The sequence below is a fragment of the Megalops cyprinoides genome, chromosome 2, assembly GCF_013368585.1.
Source record: "Megalops cyprinoides isolate fMegCyp1 chromosome 2, fMegCyp1.pri, whole genome shotgun sequence".
Classification (NCBI taxonomy): Eukaryota; Metazoa; Chordata; class Actinopteri; order Elopiformes; family Megalopidae; genus Megalops; species Megalops cyprinoides.
Window position 1 is genome coordinate 56,445,504 of NC_050584.1, and position 21,283 is coordinate 56,466,786.

Consider the following 21,283-nt stretch of genomic DNA (forward strand, 5'->3'; position numbering starts at 1 on the left):
TAAATCATGGATTAAAAAACATGTGTTTCCATGCTATGGTCAGTCTGAGGACGCTACATAGCATACAAAAGTAATGTTTCTGTTGAAGAATGTATGTAAGGCCTAAAACCTGATAGCACAACCATCTATAAGACCTTTGCCTATCATTGTACAAATTAAGGTTCGGATTTGATTTTTTTTTGGAAAAAGCAAATTAGACTCTACAGTACTCATTCGCACCATAAAAAAATGTGTAACTCATGGCGTCTACAGTCATTCCATTTTGAATACACTAAAAATAAACACGTCATACTCGAAGTGTTCTTGCAGTGCAGCTACACATTGCAGTGTGGGAAGCCCTTGTATGATTTCATGTGCGAAATGTCCCGGATTACTGGAATAGAGCGGATTTTGATGGATTCAGTGGGATGTGATATCAGATGCTGAAATCATCTGTGTTCAATATAGTCCGTAGTCATCCATATCCAAGATAAAATAAAAGCAGCACTGCTGAAGGTACCAAGTATGAAATTACCTATACGAGGACATTTGAAAAAAAAAAAAGAAGGAATAAAACTGCTTCTCATTGAAGCAGAATAATTTGATAGTGACATGCTGTGTCGGCAGACTCGAAGATGCAATTTTACACTGCCTTAAGTACTAGTATCTGTTGAGCCGTTAAGTAGAAACGGTCCCACAGACAGAAATCACGTTCTTTTGTCACGCAGGGATGTGTAGCTGCCGCTCTCAGCTGCCAGAGCTCAGTGGCATCGTCATCGTGCTGGGCGCGGGCGACACGGCTTTCGACTGCGCCACCTCGGCCCTGCGGTGCGGTGCCCGCAGAGTCTTCGTCGTATTCAGAAAGGGATTCACAAACATCCGAGCCGTCCCTGAAGAGGTAAAGAGTCAACAAAGCCCGAGTGGCAGAGCTTATTAATATTTGGTCTGCTGAGCTGATGCTGTGGCAATGGGTTTATTAAGACGTCTCTGAAAGAGTCATATCCATGCCCCGCTGACGCCTCTCTTAAGCCCCCCTCTCTCAGTTGCTGAGTTTGTACAGTGGTGTCTTTGGAACATATCTGTCAAAACCCGATTGTCAGAGAGAAAAGGCAGTATAGGCCCCCCAGCAGCAGTTCAACGTGTGATATTTTTCCTAGAGAGCCAAAGGATGCCACACACTTCTGTCTTTGACTGTTCTATTAAAGACATGCCTCTGAGGCCTTTCACTGTCTAATAAAGGGCTGCCTTGTGTTTCGCGCAGCTTTTGTTTCTGATCATACTAATATATTTCTCATGAGTAGAATGCTTAATAGTGGCTTTTTCAGGAGAAGCCCTCAATATGTTTTGTTCATCAGGCCACAGATAGCTGCAACATGTAACCTCAATAATAAACTCTCCCCAGCCCCCCCCCCCCCCCCCCCCCCCAATTAAAAAAAATCTTCAAGAATTTCTGTTAAATTGTCATTTAATTTGCGATCTTTTCAACTGAATTGCAACAGCAGTATATGAAAGAATTGATGGTTTTCCTCTGTTTTTTTTTTTCTTGGCCGAGATTTCAAGCTGTGGTAGTGTGGGGGTGTGTAGTATCATCCAGTTTCAAAAAGAAACATTTGATATAGACCAAATTAAATTAGAGAATGTGTTGATTATGTGATGGCCGTGACTGGTAGAATATATTCACTGTCTTTGCAGTCTGTGGTTAAGATGATGGCGCCTCATCCATTTGAAATTAATGGAATGACAAAGTAATTGAGTACAGATTTCCCCACAGGGCGATCAGGTTGCCATGTCACTGGTTTCCACTGGTTTTCTGTAGGTGATTTCACACATCTGCACAGAGCTTGGCAAAGTAAATTCTCTACATGAATGAAGGCAACCTGCACAAGATTTCCACATGCCCCACTCTCAGCTAACTAGATCCCAATTTACTGGTCCGAACACATGCATGACATATACTTGATAGTGCTTTGAGATCCATTAGCTTAAATCCATGCTATGTTTCCTGTTATCAGAGATGTTAAAATTACATCTAATGTGGGTTTTTGTATTAAATGCATATTCCACTGGCCTTCTTCTTTCATGTTAAATGCAAAATTGATCTGCCACATTGAAGAAAATATCGTAGTGTCTTATCCATACTAAAATCAACATAAACAACATCAGTCTAACATGCTTTCTGCTTATGCCATGTACAATACAAACAATCCTGAACAGACTCTTACATGTGTTAGAGGGGGCTACGCAACTTATATAATAAACAGAAGAACACTATGCTCTTCATTTATTTTCAAATGAATGTTTATTTTATGCTTCCCTGTGTTACTATTCTGAATTTGCTCTTTATGGCACTGTAGTCATGGTACCATGGAAACGGCGTGGAGTAGAAAAATTAGAAAATAAGGTAACCATTCACAGCTGTTTGTTTTTTTTCTAACGGAGGCGTACACTATAGCTACTGCCCCATAACTAATTAAGCTTGCTTATAAGGCCTATTAAGTTTGAAATTCTTGTAGGCGTAAGTAACCTTCACATATAAAAAAAAAATCCAGTTTAAATTGCTCAAGCTCTGTGTAAAGATGTGAACTGAGAAAATGTTTGAAAGCACTATGGGAGAAAAACAAGCCATTATAGTGCATTTTTACCTATTGTGCATATTGAATGACTCTTTTAGATGTGTAAACTTTTAAAGCTGTATGAAATTGTAACATTTTGAACATAGCAAGACACTTTAGCACACTACCGCATTACCACATTAGCACTGAAAATTTGAACACCTTCCATATGAGTAAATGCTTTGTCCTAAATTTTCAATGAAAATGTGAAGTCAGTCCTGTATCCTCAAATATCTTCTTGGAACTGAATATATTGAAAAAAAAATGCAACAGTATACCTAAGAATAGATTCCACCAATTATTATGATAATTCTGTCTGTGGTACAAATCTGCCATCAATTTTGTTGTTGTGATTTTCTTAGCTCTGTCTCAATATGTGTAGATGGAACTAGCGAAGGAGGAGAAGTGCGAGTTCCTGCCCTTCCTGTCCCCCCGTAAGGTCATCATGAAGAACGGACTTGTGTCCGGCATGGAGTTCTGCCGAACTGAGCAGACAGACTCGGGCGAATGGATTGAGGATGAGGAACAAGTTGTGCGCCTGAAAGCAGATTACATCATCAGCGCATTCGGGTCTGTGTTAAATGACCCTAAAGGTAGGCATGCATTCTGAAATGGATTCATCTCAAAGACTGGTTTTAGTACTTCACTAGAATTGTATGTTCATTCTGTTATCAGTGGGGTTACAGTACATCTTAAATACATCATTACATACATCTCAAACTTCTGTTGGTGGAAGCAGTCACATGCAATGTAAAAATGTTAAGATAAGGTAGATTTTCCTGAACTGATATATGACAGGCTTTGGGACACAAGGGAGCTTGACCAGACAATGTCTATGTACAGACAATGCTCTTTTGCGCCAGCTTGGATTTATTTACATGGTAGCAAATACCGTATAATTATCTGTAAATCATTAGAGTTTGAATCAAAGCACAATAGCAGTGAAAATTGCAGTCACTTTTTGATTTGCAGTTCTTAAAGGGCAAGCTGGCTAATTATGTGCAAGGTTTACACCTACCTTTGTCCTTTTACTTCTAGATACAATAACACAACCTATGACAAAAAGAGCATGTTTGGCTAGTATTCTGTGATAAATGAAAAGAAACAGAAAGTTTGATTCAATGGACAAATTACAGCTCCAACTCTGCAAAGTTTCTTAAATGTTAATAATTTAGCTTGAAGAATATCCTGTCTAATTCTAACATCAAACTGTTGCTTGACACTAGCTGGCTTGCCAGGTATGACAGCATATATACCTGTAACTGACTAGGTAGGCCAGGTAATTTAGGGGTATAAACTGGTTAATGCAAATATGCTTAAACATAATCAGATCCATTAGCTGACCACTTAAGACATCACATTTACTAAATATAAATCTAAGCTGTTAGTGTGTAAATTGCTTGTGCATCAAGCTAGTTAGCTGTTGAAAATAACAGTACTAATCAGAGGCTGTTAAAAGGGCAGCATTAAGCGATATGAATGTGACTACAATTCCAAAAAGTAGTCTGTTGAGCAACATTACTCTTTTTGTCAAATAAAAACAAAAAGTGGTGTTGCTATTGAGCAGCGATAACAGGTCAAGAAGCCCTTGTGACCATACCTCATTGGTGGTTTGTAGGTTATCTTGATCATTGCTTATTTAAAACCAATATACAAAACATAAGCTTGCACTTTTTGAGTAAGGCATGTGTTATCTTGGTTAGACTTTTAGTGATTGTATGACAAGTGGGTCTTTCAGTGAAAATTTCTCTTACAGAAGTAATGTGTTGTCCAGGAATGACTTGACTGGAAGCGGCTATATTTGTTCCTCACAAAACCAATTGAAATACATTCATATGAATGGTACATGCTGTATGAGTAGAACAGAAATGTTAAGTTGCTGTATGGAAAAAGTAAAAGGTGGGCTAAATTATTAATTCATTAACAAGCAACAATGTTTTCTTATTGTAGTCAACAGACCGTGTTGTTTAAATATCTCTATATATTTTTTAATTTTCAGTGTTGGATAGCTTTGTTCCTTTTTAACACTGATAATTAATCTCCAGTGCAGTAAGCACACCACCACCTGGTGGGAACAAACACGGGTCATTCACAGCATGCTATACCTGGAATTATTCTTGGAGATTTCTCACAGTGCTGTCACGGAGAAAAGCCACTTCTCCCTCATGGACAAGTGCTTAGTGCACTTCCTCTTATCTTTATTTAGCAGATTTTAGCAGGACTTTATGTGATACCTATCACTTTGTGAGAAAAAAGATAATGCTAAGTCCCTTGTCATCTCCTCACAATATGTAGCTTGTGGGTTTTTTTGGCTCCTTTCTGAAGTGTGTTGCTGAAGAGAATGCAATAAGCCTATCCCTTCTGTCAGAAGGAAATGCAATAGCCAGTCTGTGTTTGCATTTGAGAGAACACAGATATGGAATGTGCAATGGTGAGTATATATTTCAGTTAGATTTTTACATATAGAAAGAAATTAGTAAGCAATAAATTGATGGCTGAGAAGGGAAATTTCTGATTAATCAGTGAAGGATGAAATATATTATCAGTGACATGCTTTTTAATTTTTTAATTATTTACCTGTTTGATAACATTTTGCTGATCAAATATGCAGCAATAGCTTACACTAAACACAGACTGTGGGATAAACAAACAATCAAAAAAGCAAAAAACAAAACAGATACAAATAGCCTGATTTATGTAGATTTTTTTCCACAACTATTACTTCAGGCATCTCTGCAAACTTTGCAGGTTAATGTAAGCTCTGCCATGCTTACATTTTTCAAATGGCTAATGAATTGGAAACTGCATTTATTTAACAAAGTAAAGGGTTTATTTCTGCTGATACATTCCAAAATAACACCACTGTATTTTTTCAACAAAAAAAATGGTGTTTCCACAAAATAATTAATAGGGCTATTTAAAGGCCAAGGCATTTCTGTGTGGAAGAGTTCATAATTAAGATAACGTTCCTTTAGCCATTTTTCCATGGTAACTAAGTTTCATAACACTTCATTAAAGTTAGGTTAGCCAGCCAGCTAAGCAAGTTTGTGCCAAATTAGCTAACTCCTAACAGAATGTAACTTTATACTACTCATGCTCGTAGCTGACTTGCTTAATGTGATTTGGATGCTGGAGAATCAGATGTTCTGTGAAAAGGATAATGACAATTCTTTATGGCAACTTTGATTAAACTAACTTATATAGCTAGCTAGCTAGCTAGCTACAGACATTAACTTGCTAGCATTTTAGCCAACATTTTAGCCTTTTTACTAGATGCAAGATAGTAATAGGCAAACTCGTGTACGCAAACTAATCTAACATTACTGCTGCTTGTGAGAAAGAAACTCACACATAATTATTCCTTCAGCAGTTGTTGCTTAAAAATGTAAAGTGATTGATATTTATATTACTAGTTAGATGTTTTAAACTTCTCCTGTATCAATGTTTAGTAATCCAGGGTCTTGCTAAAAGACTTTTGCCCCCATAAATAAGTTTTACTGCATTGTAAAGCTTCTCTGTATTGTGAACAGTCTCGCTGCAGTTTAGACTAACCTTATAGGTGTAGTATAAAGCAAACTACTGTAGCAACAATATACAGTATTAGTGTAATTAAATGAGTAAGTCACACATTATTACATAAAACTGAATCATTTAACCGTTCTACCATTCCTAAAATATCACCCAGTAATGTTTATTGTTCCCCTTTTATTTTGAATTGTTTAGGACAAAAAGTTTGTAGATGGCTACATTTTACTGTCAAAATGCATGCTCATGACTGTCAGTCGATTAATTGACAAAATGGTCGCATCACTTATACGTATATCTTTTGTCTTTCACACATTCAGACATTTCACTCATTCTGACAAACATTTTATACATTATATTTATAAAGAAGGGGGCACAGGGGTTCCTTCTATAGTCTAAGTTTTTATTTGTTGTGATATGATGCTGTAACAATATTTTGTTATTTAAGTTCATCTTCCTAACTTTTGATCTGCTTCCCAAGACTGTACATCTTAACGAAATGTACAGCACCTCCCTTCTTTAATTATTCCAAAGTTAATTAAATAGCTTTACAATTGGCACACCTGGTATGGTTGAGTAAACAGTTTCTACTGTTATGCGGTGAACCCACAGTGGAATTCACTGACCAGAGATGACAACATCACTGTAATGAGATTCCTAATCTGAAAATGCAGGAATTTTACAATTGGTTACCCATGTAAACCATTAAACTGCTTTCTGAAGCGCTCACAGATACACTAATGCGAATTTCTGCTATTTAGGCAAGTGCAAATTGAGCTTGTTTTACATGGATTCACAATAAGTCGCTTCTGTAATACATATTTATTCAACCAAGTTTGCCTGTATCAAAAATGCATGTTTATAATATGTATATCTCAAATATTCTTTTACAACCCATAGCAAAACTAACCTGCCTAGCAGGTACATATCATGGATTATTTCTCAATATTTGCTGCTCAGTCTCAAATGGGTTTGCCTATTTCAGTTTGACCTATGATAATATAAATTAGATATTAATGTCTAATTATCTATAAATCTGTAAGTGATATATCAAATTTATATTCATAATGATTTACTTTTACCACCACAGGTTTACAGGTTTGTATTACCACAGTGTGGCAATGTAACATTGGGCCTTTACCGCTTTAACATACTGAAGTCACGATAAAATACTGAAGCGCCACCAGGCTAGGGTGGTGCTTATCCATGATAGGATTTAATGTCTGAGCCGTGATCCAATCAAAATGGCCAAAATTTCATACCTTCAGTCCTCTTCTTGCCTTTGCCTGTGTGAAAGACAGGATAATAAACAGAAACAGTGGGTAAAATAATAGATAGAATGTCCAACATTTACACCATGACCCTATCCACCGAGATGTCTTGACACAAAAAGTCGGCAAGGCGGACCACAGGAAAAGTAGCCCAGACTTAGCAGTGACTGGTGATAATTTACAGTACACAACTATGAATCCACATACCAATTTGCAATGAAGACTTACTGGAACAAAGGAGGGTATTCCTATAATAAGCAATTAGTCCACAAGACTAATTAAAATATGAATAGTTACTGATAAGAGACAGGGTAAAATGTTTTGCATGACTACAATCTGAACTATTCAATATGATAAGGAAACATTTTTTATATTTCATATCTTGTATCTGTTTGTCTTGTTTAGTGATCATGATCTGTGTGTGTGTGTGTGTGTGTGTGCGCGCGCGCATCCATCCTCCTCTCTTGAACATATGGATGTAGGTATGTATTTTGTTGCCTTTGTATGAAGTCACTTGACGACAATGCTGTGTATTCCAACTTCATGAATTTGAAAGGTTTTTTTTTTTTTTTTTTTTTTTTTGCAATGTGTGTTGTTGGAGTTGTGATGAGTTTCCTAATGTAAAAGGAAGAATTTTGCTGAGAAATGTGTTTTTGAGTACTCCGTATTCTTTCCTCCTTGAAATGTGAATTACTTATCCACTTAAGTATCTTGTCAAGTCCATAGAGGAAGCACGGTAGCGTACACCGCAAGAATTGCTGACATAGCTGGAAAATCTTGCTGGCAATCTAGGGGGTTGGCCCACTGTAGTGACAAAATGATTAGATCCTTGGCAACAGCCGGCCAATGGGTAAAGTGTACCACTGAGGAGGACCTTATCGTTGCTATGTAGTAGCTCCTACTGCAGCAGGAGCGTCAAGCCACATCATGTTCTAATGCTTAAGCATCAATATAAGTGGCTGGATTTACAACACCCATATAGTTGACATGACCAGTAGGTTTTGTTTTACTATATTCCATTTTCCTTTGGCAGACATTATGTCAGAATATTGATTCGCTGAAGGAAAGCATCCAGTGATATAAAGGAACTTGTGCACTTGATGGACAATATATTTACAGAATAATGAGGCAAACTGAACCGATCTAAGGATATCAGGATTTCAGCAGAATCTGCAAACTGATCACTGTATCTGTACCCTATATATAAATCATCTATTTGTACAGTTAAGACATGCGCAGTTAAGTGAGCTTTGACATAACACCACATGTCATACTTGTTTCCACCTGTTTATTTGTTTGCAATTTTTGGTTGGGCTCTGAATTATATAGATAGAACAGCAGTCCTTCCTTTGTGTGATACATCCACACCACAAGCCTCTCTGACATTCAGACACTGTAGTTTGGAAAAAATGATGGCCTGACTGTGTGTGTGTGTGTGTGTGTGTGTGTGTGTGTGTGTTTGTGTTTTGTGTGTGTGTGTGCTAGTGTGTGTGTGTGTGTGTGTGTGTGTTTTTCTTTTTTTGTGGCATAAAAAAATATTTCACTATTAAATACATATCATGTTGAGTTTTGGGCTGTCTTCCATCCTCCTCACAAAGTGGGTAACGCTGATGCATCCCTCTTTGTACCATATAAGACAGCATGGATTCCTCCGGTTAATGGAGCCTGGAAATCAGCACCTGCCAGTGAGCTTTCTCTCCAGAGAGAGTCAGTGGGTTTCTTCGGAAGCTGCTTTATTTAAAGAGTAATCTCTCTGGAGTCCTGAAGACCTGTCACACTCGGTAGCCTCTCCACAGCAGACGGGGGAGAGAGAGAGAGAGAGAAAAGAAAGAAAGAAAGAAAGAGAAAGAAAAAAGGAAACAAACTGCTTTACATGAAGAGGCTTTTGTTGAGAGTGATGATAGAGGAGATTATCATGGCTAGGCCGTCGGGAGGTGAGGGCAGCCATGGGGATTGGGGTTTCAGGGGAGAGTGAAACAACAGTGAGGGCTGAGGGCCCTGCTCCTTTTCTCAATCTGCCACAGAATTTCAGCACAGAATCTTTACCACACAACCGTGGGTGCTTGCCAGGTCCCTCAATCTCACCATTAATTGTTTTTTTTTCTTATTCATGATTTCAACTGATACAGGTCTGAACCTGGTCTTTTCAAGCAGATAACCTAGATGGCATGTATGCAATTCAGATTTGTGCCCCAACCAATGAGGAGTTCTGGCTTTTGTTGTAATAGACGCAAGCTGCTGACTGTAATATCTTTGTGATGGGTCTTTCAGCAGTAATCAAGCCAGTGCTGTTTCTTTGCTCAATTTCGACTAAATGAATCCATTCATCAAAGCAGGAGGTCTGTGTGCATGTGTATTTATTCATGCACAATGTGTATAATTGTGTTCGTTGTGTTTTTTTTTTCTTTTCCCCTCATACCTTCCACTGCCCTCCCTGGAAGAATCACAAATTACCATGGCAATACTCAACTATTATCTGTACGAACTAACGTGATGAGAATTATTTTTTCCTTTTTTTCCTGTCATTCATGGATTTCATTTTACGGCTAAAGTATTTGCTTTCTGAGACCTCCTTCATTGTATAAATGCAAAGGTGAAGCATTTTCAGTAATTCTAATAGTCTGTAATAAATCTTGTGCAAACTGCAGCTCTGTATTTAACCGTGTCCTCATTGATAGATGTAGGCCATCGTCCATGTTGAAAAGCATTACGCCTGGAAGATAAATTGTATAGGTGTGCACAGGGGAAAAAAAATACATGCATTTTGTAATGTAGATCAGCTTGACAGAGTATCTCCTTGCACATGTACAGTGAATAGAATGCACCACAAGATGTTACATTAACCTCGCTGAGGGGGAGAAAAGAAGACTCCCACTGTCATTTGTCTTGTCTGAGGCTTCACATTTTCTGCGTATGATTCCCGGTGTGTCAGCCCCCCCCCCCCCCACTCTCTGATTCATGTCCTTGTAAACAGTGAAAGAAGCCATGGCTCCTATCAAGTTTACCCGCTGGGGTCTCCCCGACCTGCACCCTGAGACCATGCAGACCAGTGAGCCGTGGGTGTTTGCCGGCGGGGACATCGCGGGTCTGGCCAACACCAGCGTGGAGTCGGTCAACGATGGCAAACAGGCTTCCTGGCACATCCACAAATACATCCAGGTGCCCCCCCGTCCCACGCTCTGCTCATTTGCTTGCTTGTTGTAGCGTTTGTGCTGATTCTGATAGACTGCAGCAGATGTTGAGAGTTAAGCCCCGTGACAAGGGAGGATTTGAAAAACTGATTAATTATGAAGACAAAGTTTTTCATGTACATAAGGATAGAATTACTCCTTTTTTTTGGGCAATGTGTTCAGCTAAGCACAAACACAGCAACCTTTAGAATGTTGAAAAGTTATTACTCTTATTATGCTAATGAAAGTTGCTGAATGCAGATATATTACGTTTCATAATGCCGTAGTTTACGGCACACATTGATTACATTATTTATTGCAGTGGCATTATAAAATGCAGTGCTCTAGCAGGAGCATTCTGTACTTTCAATGTATGCTAAGCTGTGGAGCATGGAGAGTTTATTTTCCTGTGCCATACCTCTGAGGCATTGGCAATAGAAACTCGTTTAACTTAATTAGATTGCTACTAGGAAATACCTGCAGGTGAGAGCACTTTGCACATTGTTTCAGTGGTGTCTGCCAGGGGAATGAGGGACTTGAGAGAGAGGCTTAGATTAAGCTAATGTGGCACAAACAATCGGCAATTCCCATGTTTGTAGAGAGTGAAAACGAACGCTAAATAAAACAGGAAGACCGTACAGCGTGTGCTGTTTTGACCTGTTCTATCAAAAGCTACATTACTTATTTGTGCCTTATTATTATATGTAGTTTATATGTAACATGGATCTGGAAGCTGGTTTTACAAATACACCTTTCAATATTTTATGGCATATTTTGGTATTTTCCTTTGCTCTTACATGGACAACATCAGTAATGCATGTTTTTATGATGTAAAACATGTTGAGATGAGGCTTGCCAAAGCCAAATGCACTTGAATGGTGTGCTCTCGCAAATTGTGATGAGCTCCATGCAAATGAACTCTGCTAAGCTTTCATGCAGGCAAGCCATGGGTGATCAAAAACAGAAAGAGCCATGAACTTGACCAGTAATTCGAGGCTTGTGGTTGACTCCTTGCATGGTGGTGATCTTGTCAAGATTTCTGACCTCCATCCTATCCTTCCATTTGGTTGAAATTATGCAGTAAAGTGCAGTGCATACCAGTCTTTACCAGTTCACGCATAGGTTAATTGCTGGAAGGTAGCCTTGGTCAGTGCAAAGGAAAGATAAGTGTTTATTTGCAGATTAAATTACCACTTGGACAGAGAAAGGAAGGACAGCAGATTGCTTTGCTTTTACAGTAATGGACTACGGACAGGAAAATGAATCAAGCAATTTGCAGGAAAGTTCACAGATTAATATCGTAGTCAGTCAAAGATCACTTGAACCACAAGCCCATACTCTGGAATTACAATATTTTACACAAGATGGTATTGCTTTTTCCATTTCTAATATGATACTTATGTGGCATTTAATGTATGTTGTTTAATGTATTATTACTGTTATATTAGTTTCTGTATGTTAGTATGTTAGATAGTTGTATTATTGTTAGTTGTAATTCTGCCATGAGTAAAAAAAGTCCAGTTATAAAAAAAGTTAAAAGCTAATAGTTATAGATATACTATTGGAGTTTGTGAAAGAAAAATAATTAAGATCAGGTAAAAACCTCCTGAATCACCACACTATTTCGCTGTTGTCCTCAGACAGAGGCCAGAGTCCTTAGAGAAATTCAAACCCAAGGAGAATGATACGGTAGGGCTGTGAATTTATGAATATGTTCACTCTCCCTGGGGAGCAATTTCAAATATTTGTTTATTTATTTATTTTTCCCAGAAAACATAGATCTGTTTTCAGGCTCCTATTAGATATACATGTTATTTGATAATTGTAAGGCAGATAGTTTTCAGTGAGTATCTGTGTGTGCCCTTTAAGTTGACATAAATTCCTAACATGCTCTCACTGGAGAATCCTGGCTGTCATGTATCCCTGCTTTCTCTCTGCTTGACACAACCTTATTCATTATGCTGATGTGACATCATTACAGAAGCAATCATAGCTGCTTGATAAACGCTTTGCTAATTAAAGCGAGTACTGATGTATGACTGTTATTGACTGTCTTTGTATTTTGATCATGCAAGATAAACAAAGTGGAGGAATATTAGAAAACTCATTTAAATGTCTACCCTTTACTGTGAGATAGTTTGTACTGACCTAATCTACAAAGTGCGTGTGACTGTGTGTGTGTGTGTTTGTGTGTGTGAGTGTGTGTGTGAGTGTGTGTGTGAGTGTGCGTGTGAGTTTGTGTGTGTGTGTGTGTGTGTGTGTGTGTGTGTGTGTGTGTGTGTGTGTGTGTGTGTGTGTGTATGCGTGTGCTTGCCCATGCGCATGCATTTGTGTGCCCGTTTGAAATGGGGTATCAAAATAGACATATGGATCATATTTACTTGTATTTTGTGGAATGAGAGCCATATCAAGATATAACTTAACAAAGCTTTGTTTGTGTCCGGATTTGGGCAGAGGAGCTTGTCTCTCTAATATGCATTTTCAAATGTATTCAAAAGACTTTACGTGCACAAGGAACAAGGGTTAAGAACACACACAGGTATATGTTTGTGTCTGTCTGTGTGTATTTGAGGGGATTATATCTTTTCTTTTTATTGTCTTTGAATACCACTGTGAGAGGTGGTAATACATACGATGAATAAATGGCGTTAACAATAAAGTTAATGGTCTTTTCATCAAAAACACAGTGACAGAGAAAGTATTTAGAAATACGCACTTCAATATGTGTTTCCCTATAGAGGAACTGCATACAGAGCCTGTCTAGTACAGACAAATATAATTAGATGGGTGGAGTGCAATGCACAGATTCCCTCAATTAGATGACATTGACAACTTGATGAGTTACAGAAATACAGGACTGATACTTTGGAAAAATAGTCCGGGTTTAACAGAACAGTCTTGCATGAAAAAAGACCTATTTCCCATTTATATGTTATTGCTTTTGATTTTTGTCAATAATCCTTTTTACTTAAAGAAAATGACAGCCAGCACTACTCTCAAAGGATTTTGCTTTTTCAGAGGGCTTGTTAGCTGGAGTTAGTGTGAAGTTGTCAGCATATTAAGGTGCATTTTGCTCAGCGTGTGTGGTGGTATTTCTCATTTAAAATGCTATAAATACTGCAGAGCATCTAGACATCTTTGGGTTATGTGAGGTGGACTGTGATTATTACAAAATGTACATTGTTGTTCTGTTATGTTGTGGTTTCCTCAGGGGAGGCTGTTGATAGTATTTTTTATTTTCAAATGTAACATAAATGTGTACATTTTTGATAGAGCTGCCAGTCTTGTATCTGTGCATTTAAAATGGACAAAGAGCGTGGTGTTACAAATCCTCACTTTGAGGATTCAGTGGTATCTCACTTATGCAAAGAAAAAGGTTATCATATGTAAGCATTACAATATCCAAAGATAATGTGAAAACATTTTAAGCATTTTGAAATCAATCATTATGGTAATAACAGACATGATTACAACTTGCAATAAGACAAGGTCAAATATTTACTTATTTAAGGCCTCTTCCTGAGGGGATTTCATGGAGGATATACTGTAAAGGTGTGTAGCTGCACGCCATGTCTTCTATGCATGTGTTTGTCATCGTTAAGACTGAAATACTTCAACACTGACTCCTTGTGTATGGGTGTGTTAACAGGCCATTCATGGCCAGACCGTGGACAGCAAGCCCAAGCTTCCCCTCTTCTACTCGGCCATCGATGCAGTGGACATCAGCGTGGAGATGGCAGGGATCAAGTTCCCCAACCCCTTTGGCCTCGCCAGTGCTCCTCCCACCACCAGCACCGCCATGATCCGCAGGGCCTTCCAGGAAGGCTGGGGCTTCGCCCTCACCAAGACCTTCTCCCTGGACAAGGTACGGCCCTACCGGACAAAAGGAGTTTAGATGTGTGCATTTACAAGGTAATTATTAGAATGTTTACAGTAATCATAGCTTTTAGTGAAAAGTGGGCTTGATTAAAGTTTCTTACGCAAATTTGTCAACTAAAAAAAAAAGGTTTAAAGAGCAAAGGTCTAAAATACTTAAAGAACATAGAGCTAAGGGTATATGTAAAGACCCTAAAATTCCCTATGTGGAGTTGTCCCTTTTTTATGGAGTCAAACCAAATAGAATGGGCACAGCAGTAATATAGTAAAATGACTGCAGTCTCTCAGTTCTTCTTTTTTTCCCAGAATAATGTTTTGTAAACTATGTTAGCTATGATAATTGTTTACAGCCGAGATCACCTTCTGACAATTAAAATGTATTTCTGGAAATTTCTGTCAGCGCATAATTTGACAGGAATGCATTTGCCTCATCAAAAAACAAAAGAAAGTACATCTGAGAAACTGTTGTTTATTTTAACTTTTATTTTAATTTACCTTCTAATTCTGGTGATGTGAAAACTAATCAGTAAGATATGTTTGCTCTGTGCTAACTGACATCCCTTGATTAGTGAAGCTAGAAATGAAAATTAAATGAAAAATAAACAACGCAAAAACACGCTTGGTGTTTTGAATTGTACCAGGCTCTCTTTAGCTACACTTAAAGGTTTCTGTGTACTGCTTCTATAAATGTAAATTGTGAATTTTGCAAAATGATTTGGGTATTTTGACCTGTATTCAGCTACCATGAAGCTAAATTTTGACTGTGAGAGAAGTCTTGTAGAAGAAGATAATTATATTTAATATACAGATTGCATGAACAATTTGGAGCTGCGTGCTTGATGAAAATCCATCAACCATTCTATGGACCGCCTCCCTGTCAATTTGAAAAGGTCAACTTTTTTTTCTTAAGCATGGTATAAAAAGAATCTGTCACATTAATTAGAAGTAAAATGAAATGAAGATATTAGTTTCTTCTTGAATGATGAAAATACAATTAGTAATCTATATATAAACGTGTTGGTACCGGCTTTTGAAATGAAAGTGTTTTATTTTTTTCTGAAAATGACAAAGGGCTTCAGTAAAGAAGAGAGGGAGAGTGAGAGAACGATAGTAAGCTGCCATATGAAATATTAACATTTTAGAATGCAGTTTTGATTAAGTGGAGTACGCTTTATACAGGCCTACCAAGGGAGTTCAATGGGAATTAATACCCTCTCTGAACATCTGCTTGAAATTGTATTATCCCAACTCACACACACCATTGCTCCCAGGTTGAGCTCCTAGATTGACAGCTGCATATTGTACTGATTCCATCTCAAATACAGTATGTTTATGTGAACTTTGTTTCTTTTTAGGATTTTTTGCACATGTGTGCATCTGGCTTGCCCCCACCCCCCCACACCTCTTTATTCCTGACATTTGTAGATGCCAGATTGAGGTCTAATTCACTGTTGCAGCTATTGGCTGTCAGTGTGCAGTGAAATACCAGCTGATATCTCAGTAAACAGAAATCATATTATTCTTTATTGTGTGTTCAGACTGAAAGATTGTATAGTGCTTTCTTTGGGGAGATAGATAAAGAAGTTCTTAATGTCAATATGAACGAACAGGCGGCACTCCGCTATCATTATACTTAAACATGAGGGACTTCTTTTTTAATATCCTGTTCAGTGGCATGGCTCCTCTATCAAAACATTACCATGGTGTGGCATTGATAGTATTCAAGATGCATGGTGGATTGTCTATGGATATGAGAATCTTCACGGTCTGCGTCTTGTCTAGAGGAGGGTGTGCACAGAATCGCTAATTAGCTTATAGGTCCAGTAGAGAGGAATGTCAGAAAGCTTGAATGTGCAAGCTGTACCATCATTAATTAGAATTAATGAACTGTATTGCATATGTAAATGCACATTTTTTGTATTCTTTATTGGAACACTAGATATAAGAGGCACAGGGATGGAAGAAAGGTCTTAGAGGTGGTAATGCACCCCCCCCCCCCCATCCAGTATACCCAACCCCCAGTAAAAAGCAGTTCTGCTCAGGAAAGTAGTGACCTGTTTGTACCTTTATTCACATTACACCAAATATTGGACAGTAGCGTCTCTGATTGATACATTTAGACTGTCTCCGGTTAATTACAAAGCCTAAAGATCTATTTCAGTGTGGTGCTGTGAGGGCTGGTGGAACAGGCAATATTTGATGGATCGGACCTCAGGGGCCCAATTAGACCTTTAACTGATCAGAGTGAGATAAATCACAGGGCCATCTCACTGCCCAGAACAGAGCTGCAGCTCTCAACCAGGAAATCTCATTTCCAGAGAACACATCTGGAATTGTTACCAGAAAGTTTTCGTTAAGAGGGGGGTGATACGCACTGAGCAGAAAGAGTGATTAAAAGAAAAAAAAAAGAATGAGCATATGACAATGCAGAACTATTAATTCTTTTTGTTTTTACTCTTTGGTTTGTGTCCAGTAATGATGCTACACAGAAGAACTGAAAAAAAAAACAATTTAAATCTATAGTGTGAATGTATGGTGAATGTAGGAGGAAATGTTCAAAACATCTCAGCAGAAACAGTTGTGATTATGTGACACAGTGTGTCCACGAGCCATGCTTGATCCTTTTGCAGTTATTGCTGGCTGCAGGCTCTTTGTGACTCTGTAAATCTTACTCTGTTAATTAGTAAAGGAGTTCTAACGAGAAGTCGACTGCAACATTTTTATTAAGAAGAGGGCAGTAGGTCATGTTGTACTGACACGGCACAGATTGCCAGATGGTTTCATTGACAGTGGATCATACTATCCTACCTTTTATAGAAACTAGCAGGCTATTCAAATAATAGCATCTTCTGAGCGGTGCGTTATGATTAGTTCCCTGTTTTTATTGTATATATAAAAAGGTCTGCAGGGAGAAGAACAAGTGAGGTGTGAAGTTTGTAGCCAGTTTATTTTGTAGTGTACAAGGCTTCGGTTTTCTGCCTGTGCACTCTCATTACCTACCAAACAAGCTGTGTTGCCTTATTTCCACTTCACACCATTGCAAGTGAAGCTATGACCTGGTTTCAGTCCATCTACAGTGTACTCTGTCCTTAACTTTTGGTAATAAGAAAGCAAGTTTTTTTTTTTTGCAACATAATGGGTGCTTATGCAATGGATGCAGTTGTGTAAGCAAGGAAGAAAGTGACACTTGTCTAACTTTGTGATTCCAAGTCAGGGCAATCAGAGGTAATCAGGGACAAATGGCAGTATTGCTGATTGAATGGGTCTGTGTGTTTTTAGAAGTGTCAGAGAGCTATGCTTGAGCATTTAGTCTTTCTAAATACGTTGTCAGAGAGGAGGATGAATGGACAAGGTGATGTAACTGTTCCTCTATCTCCTGCCTAGGGAAGAGACACAATGAAGACAACAGAGTTTTGTCTTTAGTGAAGAATTTAGAAGGACAGAGATCAGGGAGCAATGGCTCATCCATCCATTTCTCATTGCCAGTTGCTTGTTTGCATCTCTTACCATTACAGGGTTGGTTCATCCTTGGCACAAAGTGTTTTAAACACAGCTCTAAAAGCATTTGTTGAAGTGATGGTCCAAAACTGATAACAGTTCCACTTCCTCTCTCCTCTGCCTGTTCCACAAAGAAGGATCCCCATATCTACAGAACTCTCCATATTTCTTCATACCATTGGTTAAATAGTATGTCATAACATCAACAATGCACATGGTGGATTCCCTGCTTAAATTTATTAAAAATGTTGTACTTGTCATTTCATTTCACTATACATTTCATTGCAGGGAATAAAGTGACATTGCTCCCAAATAATGATTATTGTTCTAGGAAACATGAATGTCACATTTACTGACAAGCCTCTAGTTAGTACATCCTTCACTGCCATGAATTACACCAACAAAATATTTCTTGTAGAGTTTCATGAGGCTCTTCTGAAGGGAAATGACGATTCCTCCAAGCATATTCTGAAATGTTCTGGTTGAAGTTTCAGTTTCCTGGCAGAGGTGACCAAGTTGTCCTGGTATATGTTAGAGTGCCTTTTTTTGCAAGTTGCTCTGGCCAAGAGCATCAGCCAAATGAATAAATGTTACTGTGAACATAACTCTGTCTTAACAATGGTTTCAAAGAGCTTCACAAAGGCAAGACAAACATAAAATGAAACCCCAGTCATATTTCACAGTGGGCATGTTTCTTTTCCTCAAAATAATCCTTACCTTTACATGCCATGCATAACACTGATAAGCATGTCAAAAAGCTCAATTTTCATTTCATCTGATGATGACATGCTTCCAGTTGTCATTTGTGGTGGCTCTTTTTGTGGTTTGACCTCTGGAGAGATTTCTTCCTTGCAACCCAAACAGGAATGCCATGATCATGCAAGTGACTTTAAATGGTAGTTTTTCCATGAATTCTTTCATAGCCAGTTTTTGGATGTCAGTGACCTCTACATCTGTAATACATACTACTAATGATTCTTTAATGTGTGGTACTTCCTGTTATACCATACAGAAACAAGCAAATTCCATTGTGAAGCTTTCATTAAGCTTTCATTAAACTTCCAAAAAGCAGAAGAGTATATGCTTTTGTTGGATTTTATTTAAAGGTGTGTATTTATTTAAAGGTGTTGGTTTAAGATGTGAATAAATATGACCCATATGGTTTTTAATAAAATTATTATTTGTGAAGTATTGTTTGTGAACAGTCTGGACATGCCCTGTGTGATGATATTAAGATGAGGTATAACTTTAAAAATGAAGCAGGAAAAATGGTTGACTTTCTTGAGCTGTTTCTTTTATAGCATATTGTTTGTTCCTGTTAAATTGGAGGTATGAATAAATATGGAAGGCACTCTGTGTCCCCCTCCTCCTGTTTACCAGTGCTGTTTCTGCATGATGTAGTTCGTACAGCAGATAACAGAGTCGCTGACTGAGTCTCTGGAGGCGTCTGCTTTTCTCACTGAGTTTTCATTTCTCATTGCAGTACAGTACATATCCACCAGGAGTTCACTGTGTAAACACTGCCAATGAGGAGAGAGATTGCGCCCCAACCTCATGAGTATAACCTCAATCTATGAATTGTTTTTCTTTTTCTTCAGTTTCCTCACAAGGTTTCATATGGATTTTATGACATTTTTTCACAAGTTACTGTGTAGCCAGAATTTTTTTATTCTGAACTGACTTTAAAACTGTGTTTTTTCCCTTCCTGCAACTGCCTTCATTATTCTATTATCAAACATATGGTTAACATACCCACACCTGCCAATGGATTATTACTCTATGATCAGCTTTTTTTGTTCACAGCAAACTGGGAACGTTATGTTGTTAAAACCAGTCAAGTAAAACTGGTTTGCTGGAGGGTGTCCAGTGGAATAGACACTGTGATGCAGACTTTTAACAAACCTGTGTGTTCCATACACACCCCCTTATAAGTAATTATTCACAATGTTGCACTGTGGGTTTTACACCCTGGGATTTAAGTAAAATCATCGTAGGTGATTTTGACTCCAAAACCCTGCGCAGAAAACAGGGGCTGTCAAAGCAGTCAGTAAGATCTGAGAGGTGTTGACTAATTGCCTGCTAATTACACAGTAAATTGTCTAATTAAGCTGATGGTTAATTAGGGTAAGCTTGCACAGCAGTCTTGTGGAATTTTTGTCGGGTGCCTGGGAAGCAGCTTGTGTAATTGGCACACTGGCAGTGAGTGGCGGCGAACATGACACGGGGAAGCGGCGAGGCAGAGTGTGACAGATTCAGGATACACTGCAAACAGAGCGCTTGTCATATGTGCGGGGAGGGTTCTTCCTGCGCCCACTGCTCAGCCATGACAGTCAGCGGGCTCCGGCCCAAATTAGCTACCGCACCTCGCATTCTTCGCTCAAAGTTTTCTGGCCCGCGCCCCAGTCATTTCTGTTAAAGATGAAAAAAATCACTGTGGTGCGATGTTAAAAAAAAAAAAAAAAATCACTGTGGTGTGATGTTGTTTGCCTTATTTTTTTCCCCACCGTGTCAGTGTTTTGTTTTCTGTGACACTTTGATAGCTTAAGGGTGGAAGGCTCTCCTCTTTGTACCTCAGCAGTATCCCAGACATTACTCGCTTCTGCAGAAAGGTACCACGATGCTGTCAGGAATAAACAGCATTCACTGCGTCACCAATGCCTCTTGGATGTAGTTTGTAATGTTCAAAGCCAGTATCTCAAATTTGTTGGTGTTAAATTAAACATCATTAGTGGATGTAGGACCACTAGCCTCATCCACTAAAACCCTTAATTGGAGATCCTCTGCTGAAGTAACAGTTACCTCAAGGTGCCAGAACTTCTACATGGTAGACACTGATAAAATAAATTAAAAAAATAACACTAGTCAGCTCTGATTGTGTCACCATGTCTGTCGCTGACTGAGAGAGCCAGCATGGTAATGTTGTGGTAGAAACAACAGTTCAGCAGTCCAGGTATCTCATCTAGCCCTGACACTGTATCAGATAAGGTGTTGCCCTCATGACAGAGCTTTCTGCGGCGGTGTGTGGATTACATTGGGGAAGCGCTGATGAGACTGGCTCAGGCCCAGCAACATGGAGACATGACACACGAGCAGGTGATCTGCTCAATACATCCTGTCGCCCAATCAATACAGCGGTTGGCTGCTCACGGCGGACACAATCAGTGTTCAGTCACCGCTGTGGCATCCGGGGTGTGACAGAGAGAGTGGCAGGGGCAGAGCCTGCCCACTCCATCATATGGTCAAGGGTTAGGGGAAAAGGGAAAGTTTAGGGGTTAAAGGGTAAACTTTAGGGGAAAAAAGACTGCATGTGATATAACCTATCTTAGCAATGTAGCATAGTAGTAAGGAGCAG

At 38.7% G+C, this 21,283-nt stretch overlaps 1 protein-coding gene across 2 annotated transcripts in view; it reads left to right on the forward strand.

Annotated features, from left to right (window-relative positions):
* The window catches only part of dpyda.1 (dihydropyrimidine dehydrogenase a, tandem duplicate 1), a 148,610-nt gene that overhangs the window by 59,483 nt on the left and 67,844 nt on the right, over nt 1–21,283 (forward strand). The window contains exons 10-13 of one of the 2 annotated variants that reach the window (XM_036522581.1): nt 708–877; nt 2,974–3,184; nt 10,362–10,546; nt 14,207–14,422. In XM_036522581.1, coding sequence (XP_036378474.1) covers nt 708–877; nt 2,974–3,184; nt 10,362–10,546; nt 14,207–14,422 — 782 coding nt within the window. Of the gene's footprint in view, nt 1–707; nt 878–2,953; nt 3,185–10,361; nt 10,547–14,206; nt 14,423–21,283 lie in introns of those variants that run through there. The other variant, XM_036522580.1, reaches the window with a different exon arrangement.